At 40.5% G+C, this 13,374-nt stretch overlaps 1 protein-coding gene across 1 annotated transcript; it reads left to right on the top strand.

The window, feature by feature from the left end:
- Positions 1-266: 266 nt before the first annotated feature.
- gpx2 (glutathione peroxidase 2) lies at positions 267-4,787 on the top strand. Its single transcript, XM_020525371.2, has 2 exons — positions 267-650; positions 3,488-4,787. Exons 1-2 carry the CDS (start codon positions 384-386, stop codon positions 3,836-3,838), a joined length of 618 nt encoding a protein of 205 aa, XP_020380960.2. The 5' UTR covers positions 267-383; the 3' UTR covers positions 3,839-4,787.
- Positions 4,788-13,374: the final 8,587 nt, after the last annotated feature.

Below are 13,374 nucleotides of genomic sequence, written 5' to 3'. Positions count from 1 at the left end.
AATTTCAATTTTTTTTCGGTTTCGACCAGTTTTGGTCCTTGTTTCTCGATTCGCGATTGCGAAAGGGTTAATTTGCTGCACTTTTCACAACTAAGTTGTGCAGATACATGTTCTGTCTCTTTTCCACATCTGGTTTGTTTAAAACATGGCTACAGTTACTAAACATGCCTCGCCCTGCCTAAAAAGGAGTGTCAGATTGTGATACAATGGGGCAAAAGTGTAAAACCCACAACCAGTCTTTGAGGTCAGTCTTGTTGCTGTTTTAGGGAGTGTTCCAGTTTCTGGAAAGGGCGGGGTTGAAGATTAGCTTTCTGCATAGTCATTGCTTAGAGACAGGACTCTTTTTGTACTTGTGGTCAGGTGGTTGTTATATCCGCCGTTGTATGAGATTTCTCTTTCAGAGAGTCTGTCGTCAGTCATTCTGTAACATGGCTCAGAGCGTCAAGTCGTTTTACGACCTCAGCGCCGTCACTCTGGACGGGGAGAAGCTGGATTTCAATGTCTTCAGGGGCAGGGTAGTCCTGATCGAGAACGTGGCCTCTCTCTGAGGCACGACCACAAGGGATTTCACCCAACTCAACGAGCTTCAGAACCGGTACCCGAACCGTTTCGTTGTACTGGGCTTCCCTTGTAACCAATTCGGGCATCAGGTGAGAATCTACCATTTCCAGATGCAAACCAGCCGAGTCACCATGACATGTGCTTCCTAACTTCCCCCGGACCAATCCTCTCAACTCCTTAAATGTAAAGTGAACTTGCTCGATTTAACCGAGACATTTTAGTACAAACCTACTTATTATGGTAAAGTCTATGCTCATTTTTTTAAGCCATCGTAATTTTCTGACTTCATTCAACGGTTGTTCTGAGGGTTAGTTAGATATACACGTTTGAGCGGAAATTCATACCACACGCTTTATTCAATAGTCCTTAAAAAGACACTGGGACTGGGTTTCGCTTCAACAATCACCGTGGAAAGTTACTGCAGTGATTCTGAACTTGGTTTCATTAGCCTGGTATCGCCCCGTTTTTTGTTTAAACGATACGTGAGGGTGGATAACCGTGTTCAAGGAAAAAACGAGTGTTTATTTCTGCATTATTTCCTCGATCTGGGTGTAGACAGCAACGCCCAAAGCAGCCTGCCCCCTTCCGTCTTTGAAGTGTGAATTTAGATGAAAACTATTTTAAAATTTAGTAAATATTCAATCATTACACTCAAATGTTTTTCTTTTCTACAGTGTGATCTTTACTCAGACTCATGGCAGTCGCCGAAGCTCAATTTCCTGTAAAAATTACTCAGAATTTTTGTGGTTTTGTTTTAATAGAATGGAAAAATTTCTTCCCATGAACTTTTTAGCATACATTTTTTTTTGGAGGGGTCAAGAATTGATATCCTCTTTTTCAATATATATATAATGTTTCTCTATTGCAGCTTCAAACTATTAAACATTGCTGACCTCAGTTTGTGAGAAATTGTACAGAACTCTGTGCACTTTTATAGAATAATTTATGCAGTTATTTTCTGGGACATATCTTAAAGCCCACTGTTTGTCTTGGATCACCACTCTTAGTCTTTCCCTCGCCCCCACCCGAGTATTGAATATTTAGCCCTGTCATCTGGGTGCTGCACATTTTAGTAACACGATCCAAAAGTTACCTTGCTGCCACCTGTCTCAATGACTCTAATGTTGCTAAATTTCAGGGCTGCTGAGATCCAGTACCAGATGAGCAGAAATTTCCTCCAGTTAAATGTTGGGGAGACTGAAGCTCCAGACCCCATTCTTTAATGACTAACTTTATTGCTCTGCTTAGTAATAATCTGAGATTAAGGTGGTGTATTCACATTCTTCATCTCATGTTTGGCCCTATTTGTATTCATGCCATCACACAGACCAATCAACTCTCCTCTCCGTATCATCATTCAGCTTCATCCTATCTCAGCTTATACAGTCATAGCCATACTGCATGGAAACAGACCCTTTGGTCCACTTGTCCATGTTGACCAGATATCCTAAACTGATTGAGTTCGATTTACTTCATATCCCTCTGAACCATTTCTATTCATGTACCCATCCAGAAGCCTTTTAAGTGCTGTAACTGTACCTGCCTCCTCCACTCCTTGCAGCTTGTTCTAGACACGTGCCACCCTCTGAGTGAAAGTTGCCCCTCAGGTCCTCTTTAAATCTCTACCCTCTCTAGTTTTGGATTCCCCCATGCTCGGAAGACAACCTTAGCTATTTATCTTATCTCTGTCCCTTTATGATTTTATGAACATCTATAAGGTAACCCCTTAGCCACTGATTCTCTGAGGGAAGAAAAGACCCAGCCTGTTGAGCCTCTTCCTACAGTTCAAACTCTCCAATTTTAAGTGCACGTTGCCTAAACTTTTCTGAACCTTGCTGAAATCCTCCTCTGCATTTGTTATTTGCCTTTTTATACTTATAGTTTCAAAACATTCCTAACTGGTCTCCCAAATTCTAACCTCAATAAACTGTGGTTTGCCAGTGTCTTGACTTGTAGCAAATACCGTTCTCTTTTCACCATCCTGGAAGGTGTCTGCATTTTTCTATGTCTGACCTCGTGTGTGTCTCCAATTTTAGTTACCCCACTATTAGGGACTGTCTTCAGTTGCCTTGGTTCCGAGTTAGCCTACATTCTGCAACCTCCCTTTAAGATACTAATTATCACTTTGACTGAGCTCTAATCGTAGAATCAGAAATATTACAGTGTAGAAGGGGACTATTTGACCCATCATGCTTGCACTAGCACTATCTAGTCAGGCACTATATAATAGAGCCATTCTCCCTGCCTTTTTTCCATATCCCTCCACATCTTTATCCAAAAATCCAGATAATCTCTTGAATGCCTTTCTAATGCCCTCTTGTGTGCCTGATTTGACCTCATATTGTTTGGGTCTGTCTTGAACCACAGCAGACCATGTGATGTAGGTACATGCACAGTGAGAATGGAGAAAATTCATGAATTTGATCCAGTGACTACTGGAGAATGACAATGTATTTCCAAATGAGAATGATGGGCAGCCTGGAGGAGAAATTGCAAATGATGACTTTTCCATGGTCTTATTTTCCTTGTTTTACTAGGTAGCAGAGATTGCAATTTTGGAAATCACCCAGAGGGTGGTGAGAATTTGGAACTCGCCCCCTTTTTTAAGGGTGGTTGAGGCAGAAGCTGTTAACATTTGAGAAATGTTTAGATGTGCACTTGCAATGTCAAAACATGCAAGGCTATGGGTTAAGTGCTGGAAAATGGGATTAGATGAGTTTGGTGCTTGTGGTTGTTGCAAACTCGATGAGCCAAAGAGCCATTCTCTGTGCTGATGACTGCATAACTATGATTGGGCCGTGTACGCTATCTTGAGAAACACCAGTGGACTAAGATGTAATTGTCTGTGTACAGTGCTAATGAAATAATTAAATCGGAAATTAATATTTGTTTTATGAATTTTGTTTGAATTTTTAAAACTCTTTAGGAAAACTGTCATAATGAGGAGATACTCAATTCTCTGAAGTATGTCCGTCCTGGTGGTGGTTTTGAGCCCAATTTCACCATGCTCCAGAAGGTTGAGGTCAATGGTGCTGGCACACACCCTGTCTTTGCATTTCTGAAGGAGAAGTTGCCCCTTCCTTCGGATGATGCTACGTCCTTGATGAAAGATCCCCAATTCATCACCTGGAGCCCAGTCTGCCGATCAGATGTCTCTTGGAATTTTGAAAAATTTCTCATTGGCCCTGAAGGAGAGCCTTTCAAACGCTACAGCAAAATGTTCCAAACCATCCAGTTGGAACCTGACATCAAAAGGCTTTTGAAAATTGCCAAGTAAAGAATCCAAGTTTAGTGGAAAAAGCAAGGAGGCAGGGTTCTATTTCCTTACACATTACCTTCACTAATGGGAAAACTGCAATAACCTCTTGGTTGACTCCTATCAATTTGGACTCTAAATACAGAATTTTTCTACAATCCACAAAATTTTAAAAGATGTTCTAAGATCTTTAGCCCAATCATTTGAGCTCCTTGCATAGCTTCCTGTTGTCTTGTCTGCCTTTGAAATTAGTCCATTGTCGTCTCATTTTCATCTTTGTATATCTCAGCTTGCTACTTGAGCTTATTTTTTTTTCCAAAAAGTATCATTCTAGTTGAATGTTGTTTTTCCAACATTTGGCATTTGATGTTTTTTTTTAAATCCATTAGTACAAATATTTTTCAAAATGTTTAGTCTTTTTTTTTCTTCCAACATGTTGTCAATCTCACTGTCTAGGCAGCTGGAAAATCAATCTGATTAGTATTTGCCCTAAAGTGAAGATAATTTGAGATTTAGTTTTGAGTTGATGGGATCTCCTGAATGTATTCTATGTTTACTGAAAATCTCACCTATAAAAGCAAACAAGGCAGTTTTAGTGGATTGAGTAACAACAGTAATGTAAAACGTGACACCACTTTAATATCCCAGTGCTTCCAATGAGTCAATCATCTGTTACACTTCAAAATTGTTCTGCATTAAGTTCCAAGAAGTGCCGAGGATTTGCTTTTGTCTGAATTTGTGGATCTTAGAAATAGGTCTTCTTCCTTTAGAAGTTTTTTTTAAAAACAGTCCTTCTGTTCTTCAGAACTTTATTAAATGAAGGCATCCTCCTAAATTCAATAAGGAAGCTGCCAGAAAAACCAGGAAAGTTGCTGAATTTTCAGAATGTTTACTGTTTGGAAATTTCTTGGGAGTGTAGATTTTGTGAACGAGAAATGAACAATAAAAGAATGTTCTGTTGAAAATAAAACACTTTATTTGTTTGTTTTTATTTTGTATAAGTTCTAGCAATTCAATGTACTCAACATTCCTCAAATTAAAAACAATTTACATTGATCAACTGTACTGAAATTGAACAGTCATTTTGGATGAACAAGCTCCTGCTTTTTTTATTATTTGAAAATTTGTCCCCTGAAACTGTACTTTGTTTCTCAAGACCTGCGTTGTAGCACAATAAATTCTTCATACATTTGATTAGTCTTCAAACTTTATGTGGAATTAATTAACATTAAATTAGCAAGAACAAATTGAATTCCAAAGCTACAAAAAAAGTGACCATGACTTCTTGCTGAATTGGCATATGCATCTTTCACCTTGATGTTCTCATAAAAGATAACATGTATTTGTCAGTTTTAGTTTGTTTTCAAATCAAAATTAATCTTGTACTACAGATAGCCAGTAATAGTTGTGGACTGCATTATGGAGGAAATGTAAAATTGTCTGAGCTGTAGACAGAAAATATGATCCATTCAAGGTGGATAATTAGATAAACACAGATATCTATCAGTACTGAAGCTGGTGACAGTTACAGCTTAGGCCCTTCAGCCTTTCTCCAAAGTAAAATTACTAATCTTCACCGCATAAACTTTGGACACAGGAACCAACAGATCCTCTGATTCTTGTCATATCTGGTAAGTAATGGGTACTTGGAATGAGTACTTGATTCAAAATTGTGCCACAATTTATTTTATCAAGCTTGTCAAAATAAATTTACAACGCTTGCACGTTGTTTACTTTTTCCTGAAGGTGTGGAGTCATGATTGTGAAAACTCATTTAATATTGCAGGTTTTTGATGAATAGTAAAAGGAAATGACTAATTCTATTAGTAGTGAAAAAGTTTTTTGTTTGTCTTGCAGATTGAAGATATAAAAGTGACAGAGTAATGGGAAATAGTAGAAATCATGCTTGATAAAATAGTTGTGTGAAATCCATTTCAAGAAATGTTTAGGTATGGTGACAAAATGTGAGCACCATTTTATTGAGTGATTTCCCATTAACAGTACTGAAAAGCAATCAGTCCAAAAACAGAAACTTTGTAAAAGTGATGTTGTTATGGACAATGAGCTATTTCTGCTTTTAACTCTTAATCTAAGCCATTTAGCTCATTATACACATTTCATATTTGAGCTTTATGAGCTCGCTCCCTTAGCAAATAAAGCTAAACTTTAAAAGAAACTAAAACCATTATGATGTATCTATAAATAAAGAGGAATGCGATAAAATTTCTAATGTGATGCAAAGTGTCATGAATAATACTGAAACATGCATTTTGAAAATATGCTATGGTACACTAAAATAAATCCAGTAATTCAAAAGTAAAGCATTGTAGAAAATGATTTACCTGGCAAATATGGTTAGCAGTGCAACAGGCATAGGACTGAAGCACAATTCAAACAACAATAAACATCAATCAGAAACTGAACCAGTTAATACTGTGACAGGGGCTCTTGTGGTACACTGGTAGTGCTCCTACCTTGGAGCCAGGAGCCTTAGGTTCAAGTCCCAACTACTACAGAGGTGAGTCATAAGACTGCAACAGGTTGATTTTAAAACAATCTGGAAATACTGTGGCTGCAAGTGCTGGTCAGAGGTTAGGAACCCTGGAGCAAGTGTTTTAGCTCCTACGTCCCAAAACCAGTACACCAGGCACAAGTATGGAGTGTGATGGAATACTTTCCACGTGGCTAGATGAGTGCAGCTCCAACAACACAAGAAGTCTGGCCTGCACACATTGTTTGATACTTAGACCCATCTTACGGGTGAGAAAGTGGAATCACTAATAATTCCATGCATCTCAATGGGGGGAAAAATGTGTCTGCTTTTTGGAGGATGCAGTGACATTCAAAGTTGTGACATGTTCACTGGGCAGCTCAGAGTAATGGGCTGGATTGAAGAGGTGCACAGAATACTGCCTTTTGCAGACTAAATGCTCTCATTGTGGGTGATCATGCAAAACAAGGCAATGTTGCAGTCTCTGTGCACCTCAAAGACTGTAGAGATGTGGTGAAGGTAAGGTCAAAAAGAACTTAATAAGGATTCATGTCAATCTGCTAGCTCTCATGAGAAAATGGACTACAGATGACTCATATGTCATAGCGTCACAGATGGATTTATAGCCAAATAAGATTAGCACTGTCTCACTGCTGCTTTCACCTTAATATTGATGCAGGGCAAGTTATGCACCACTAACAACATTGGTGAGACTGAAGACTTCATTCAGCTATTAAAAAAGGATAACAACATTATTCTGTTATACAAAAAGTGAAGAACAACCAACAAAGCAATTAAACATTTTATTTACACAATGCAGAGTCTTGCCTGTCAGATGAGCAACTTAGATGCACACTAATCCCAACAAATCCCATCCTGGAATCAATTACCAATTAGGTTGTGCCTGGCCATGTAGTCTTGGAAACATTGCTGTGTCTTCATCGCTCCAATGGGTCTCCTGGAAATTTCTTTAATCGCAGCCTCATCTTCACTTTCAGATGATTGGAGTCTTCCCTCCATTTCTTCTGAATTCAGGACATTCTTTTCCCTTCCCCCCCCCCTCCCCACCAAAGCTTGTATGTACGAAGAATCATAAAAAGAGGCATCTCCCAGGATATCTGGCGCAAACCCTCAAAATGTTCCTTCCATAGTCACAAATTAGCTGAACATTAGTGGACTGCAATCCTTACCTGTTCATTGCCTCCACTGGTTGATGATGCAGTGCTCTCAAAGCAATGCTGGTACCGTGGATAGTACTTTCCTGGGATAAACCAATGATGTTTGTGAATCCTAATGCCCTGCTGTTTGACTCTCATCATCAAACAGAAAGAGATGAAGAAAGGTCCCTCCTAAAAATGGCATCAGTGATATCCTAGATGCACATAAAAGTGAAAATTGACAGGTGCCACAGTCGTCCGGTTTCTCCCTGAAACAACCAGCTGGCAATAAAATAGGGCAACAGTTACTTTGATGGCCCCCAAGAATTGGAGATAACAAGGTGTAGAGCTGGATGAACACAGCAGGTCGAGCAGCATCAAAGGAGCAGGAAAGCTGATGTTTTGGGCCTAGACCCTTCTGAAAGATCTAGGCCCGAAACGTCAGCTTTCCTGCTCCTCTGATGCTGCTCGGCCTGCTGTGTTCATCTAGCTCTACACCTTGTTATCTCAGATTCTCCAGCATTTGCAGTTCCTACTATCTCCGGCCCCAAGAATGGGTTTGCCTCCCAGCCCCTGTGAGCACAAATCCTTTTCCAGCCCCTGGCATAGGTCTGAGATGATGATCAGGTCATTCTTCTGACAAAAGCCCTTCAACTCCCCCAACCATCTGATCTCACAACAGGACCCGATTGTAATCCGTAATCCTCAGACTACTTCTACTTGACTTCAAGGACTGATTGTGGCCAAATCCCCAGTCTGCATCGGCACAGATCTTAGACTTTTACAGCACCAACCATGTGACTGACTGGACTGAGACCGGCCCCTTGACTGACTGTGGTGGAGCTCCTGATGGATTGGAATATATCCCTTTCCCGTGAGAAATTCATTCCCTTTGACATCCACACATCATGATTTTCTTCAAGAAAATGCAGTTATGTTTACCACTTAAGCTGCTGGCACATGCTGCAGCTCTGATGTTGATAGAACACTTTGCTGTACAGCGACATATCCACTCCCTCTCTGACTTAAACATTTACTCTTCCGTACCTTTCCAACAGAAGCTGTTTGTCTTTCCTGCTGCACTAACAAGCAGGCAAAATCACAGAGGCTGTCTGTCTCTGACTCAGTGCTAAAAATCTTCTGCACTTAAAACCATGCTAAGACACAGAAAATGCCCTGCTCCAAGACAACACTTAATGACGAGATGCATAAGATGGCTGGCTGTCCCTCAATGTAAAATGACCTGGTACAAGCAGAAAAGTCCCTGCTCTTCCTCAGCTCAAAATTACATGCTTCAAATCTTCATGTTGTGCCTGAATTAGACTGAGAACATGTGTTTTAATGTTGTGACACTGATGCTTTGCCGATGCCAGGAAGAGTGTGGCCATTGACCATGGAGGCAGATGAAGCAATTCCATTCAATATGATCATGGCCGATCATCAACTCTGCACCCTATTCCTACTTTCTCCCATACCCTTTGATTCCTTTAGCCCCAAGAACTATATCTAAGTCCTTCTTACAAATATTCAATGCTTTGGCCTCAACCATTTTCTGTGGCAGAGAATTCCACAAGCTCACCATTCTCTAGGTGAAGAAATTACTCCATATCTCAGTCCTAAATGGCCCACACCATTTCCCCTTAGATTGTGACCCTGGTTCTGGACTCACCAGTCATCAGGAAAAGCCTTCCTGCATTTACCCTACATGTTAGAATTTTGTAGGTTTCTATGAGATCCCCCTCATTCTTCTAAATTCCAGTGAGTATAATCTTAACCAATCCAGTCTCTCTTCATATCTCAGTCCTGCCATCCCAGGTAAACCTTAATTGCCCTCCTCCGTAGCCAGAACATTTTTCCTCAGGTAAGGAGACCAAACCAATGCCCTGTACAATTGCAGCAAGACATTCCTGCTCCTGTACTCGAATCCTCTGGCTAAAAAAGGCCTTCTTCACCACCTGCATGTTTACTTTCAGAGACTGATATGTGGAACACCCAGGTCTTACTGCACCTCCCCGTTTACCAATCTATCACTATTCAGATAATAATTTGCCTTCCTGTTTTTGCCACCAAAGTGGATAACCTCACATTTGTCCATATTTCACTTTGCCATGCATCTGCCCACTCACTCAATTTGTCCAAATCACAACTGAAGCATCTCTGCATCCTCCTCATAGTTTACCCTCCAAACCAGCTTTGGATTATCTATAAACGTGGAGATATTACATGTAGTCCCTTCATATAAATGATTAATATACAATAGCTGGGGTTCTAGCACTAATTTCCTGCAGTATTCCACGAGAAACAGACTGCCACTCAGAAAATGACCTATTTATTCCTAGTCTTTCTGTCTGCCAACCAGTTCTCTATCTGTCAGTACACCAAGCCCACACTTAATCTTACATTATCTAGCAACCAACTTCACAAATAAACATTGTTTCTTTGAGGTGTTCAAAGATGATAAAAGAGAAAAACAGAACGGGCTTGGTGGAAAGGGTATGTTTCACAGTGAAACACTTCTTACAGTGAGAAAGTTATCCATTAGGATATTCATTAGTAGGAACATAGGAACAACAGCAGGCCATTCAGCATTCAATGAGAACATGGGTGACAGAATGGTCCAGGCAAGATATTCACAGAACTTTAAGACTTCAGACTCTCATGGGAAAATTGCATACATCGTATTGCTACCATATTGTAATACATGGATTAATTCCATTGACTGATTTAATACCTGGCACTTTCTTTTAAGAAAGCACTTTTGAATGAATATGAATACTTTTCTGGAAATGTTTGCAGAGATTATCTGACCTATGAGAGAAGTCAAGTTACTAAAAACTTCTGGTGTAGATTTACAGTGGACATCTCTGAGCAATTTCCTTGCAGAATTTCACACCTGCCATTGTTTGACCTATTTGGAAAAAGCCCAATGATAATAAGCAACAACCAACTCATAACAAAATCAGCCAAAAAAAAGTAACAAAACTCATTGTGCAAAAGAATGCTAAAGACTCTTATATTTATTTCAATGGCATCTTGACAGCTTTGCTCACATGACATTGAAACGCCTTCATTAACATGTATAGTCCCCATCAGGTGCTAATAGCTGGGTGATAAGACTAAATAAAAACCGAAAGAACTGCAGATGCTGTAAATCAGGAACAAAAACAGAAGTTGCTGGAAAGCAAACCCGAAGGGTCACTGAACCCGAAACGTTAACTCTGATTTTTTCTTCACAGATTCTGCCAGACCTGCTGACCTTTTCCAGCAACTTCAGTTTTTGATCATAAGACTGAAACACCCCAATGCTTGTAAGCCTGTCTGCTTTTACAGATGACAGGAACAGCAAGACAGCCTGCAGAATGGAATAGTAACAGCAGCAGTCTCTCACCAGTTTCTTCTCAATCTGAGATCTCATCGCTGTACAAGTTGGAATACATCAAAAGATAGAGAATTTAAAGATATGATGAACTACAAGTTCCGTATCACCCACACTGGAAAATGACAGACTGTAGTTTAAAATAAACCATCTCTTGAAGAACAACCAGCTTATGTTGACCACAATCCCGCCAGAGTTTTAAGATCACCAAAAGAAGCTCAGAACATGTAATTCTTTTTACTTATGGACTTCAAAAACATTTTTCCAACTCTAAAACTAACTTTTAAAAATTTGGTTAACTCCAGAGATCTTTCTGGTTTATTACTTTGTAGCTTCACAAAAGATCAGGTACAAATGAATTGAAACACCACATTTTTAAAAAAAGTCTGTTATAAACAACCTCAGAAGTGAAAAGAGAGAAATTTACTCAGCCTCAGGACTTGGCTGAAATAATCTACAAAATCATGCATGGTTATCAGCTTAAGTGATAAACAGCAATTATTGCCATTATCTGTAGGTAAATTTTACATCATACAAACCATCCAAATAAAGATGGCTCAATTCCCTTCCTAGATTCATGGAAATGAGAGTAGAGAAGAAAATAATTTAGCTCCTTATGATATTTCCATACCTAAAACAACCTTCTACATTAAACAGATGTTCACCTGCACATCCACTAATGTGGTCTATTGTTTCCGATGTGGCCTCCTGTACATCGGGGAGACCAAGTGGAGGATTGGAGACCGCTTTGTGGAGCACCTACGCTCAGTTCGCGACAAACGACAACACCTCCCAGTCACGAACCAATTCAAATCCCCCTCCCATTCCCTTGACGACATGTCCATCCTGGGCCTCCTCCAATGTCACAACGATGCCACCCAGAAACTGGAGCAACAGCACCTCATATTCCGCGTTGGAAGCCTACAACTTTACTAGCTTCAAAATCTTCCCACCCCTGACCTCATCCCAAGACCAGCCCCATCCCCGCCTCCTTGACCTGTTCCTGTTCTCTCCCACCTATCCACTCCTCCCACCTCACTGACCAACCCCCACCCCCACTTCCTACCTACACTCACCTTTACTAGCTTCATCCCCGCCTCCTTGACCTGTCTGTCTTCTCTCCCACCTACCCGCTCCACTATCCACCTTCTATCACCGTCACCCCCATTTATTTCAGAGCCCCCTTCTCCCCATCCCCCGCCATTTTTGAAGAAGGGTCCAGACCCGAAATGTCAGCTTTCCTGCTCCTCTGATGCTGCCTGGCCTGCTGTGTTCTCCAGCTCCACACCTTGTTATCTCAGACTCCAGCATCGGCAGTTCCTACTGTCTCTACTTGAATGTTTTCTTCAAAATGCCTTTTAAGTGGTAACTAGAGGAAAAATGTGTTTTAAACACGCCTAACGACAAGAAGAGCTTGTCCGATGGCTAAACCGCACTTTAACTGCAAGCTGAGAAGCAGAAATACAAAGGAACATTCCCAACGTTATCTGTCAAAACAAAAGGCAGTTTCTTAACCAAGGAAGTCATGGGTTACCACAAATCAGTGGAATTAATCAATGTAGGTTTTAACTAAGAAACCATGAAACAGATGTCACAAGTAACAGCTTTGCTCCGATCACCATTACTTGGCTAAGTAGCTCAAGATAGGGAATTTCCTGACTTGCTGTACCTGGCTCAACAGAAAGGCTCCTGGATGGCACAATTTTCTCTCTGAGGAAGCAGGTGAAGTTGCGGAACAGAGTCGGGCCAGCTGACTCTGGAAGATGAGCTGGGCTCTGTTGTTGTTGTACTCAGACGCCTGGAAAGGTTTGACTGATGCTCTCTAAGGAGTACATGAGAAGCTGTGTACCCATAATAGAACTTTTGTGCTGGTGGCATATCAGTGCTTGGAAGGAAAAGCTGCAGCACCCCAGCAGCTAGTCCCTTCTATCCTGCACAAAGTCAACTCAGGGCAGGGGATGAGGCTGAGGACAATGAAGATGCTGAAAATATCTTGAAACTCTCATCTGCTACTTCTGTCCCAGTCCCTCTGCCAGATCCCTCAGAAAATCACAAAATACATCTTAAAGTGCTAACAATTCAGGTTGTGAAATAGATTTTGCAGCCTCTTTTATACAAAGTTTCATTCACACATCATCTTATGGAGTTTTATTTTCACCCCATCCTTAAAGTTTAGATTTCAAAATCATTATCTTCAATTCCTTCATGATCACACCCCAGTTTACCTTAACAACCTCCTCTTTTACTCCATCCCCTACTTGTCAAGATCTGAATGACTATACGTTGCACCACCTTCCACAGCTCTCCTATCAGTGGCAGAGCCCTTCAGCACTTGTCTTCACACATCTCTCCCAACCTCAAAATCTCTTCAGACATACCTCTTTGCCAGTGGCTTTAATCACCTCACCTAACATTTTTCCGACTTAGACTATGTCTAACTATGAAACAATGAAACACTTTAGCACATGTTGTTGCATTCATGGCATTGACTTAATGTAAACTGTTACGGTAAATTCCAGTTTAAAATATAAAT

This window comes from Rhincodon typus, chromosome 8, assembly GCF_021869965.1.
Source record: "Rhincodon typus isolate 14 chromosome 8, sRhiTyp1.1, whole genome shotgun sequence".
NCBI lineage: Eukaryota > Metazoa > Chordata > Chondrichthyes > Orectolobiformes > Rhincodontidae > Rhincodon > Rhincodon typus.
Note: the sequence above shows the minus strand (reverse complement) of the source record. Positions and strands in the feature narration are given on the sequence as shown.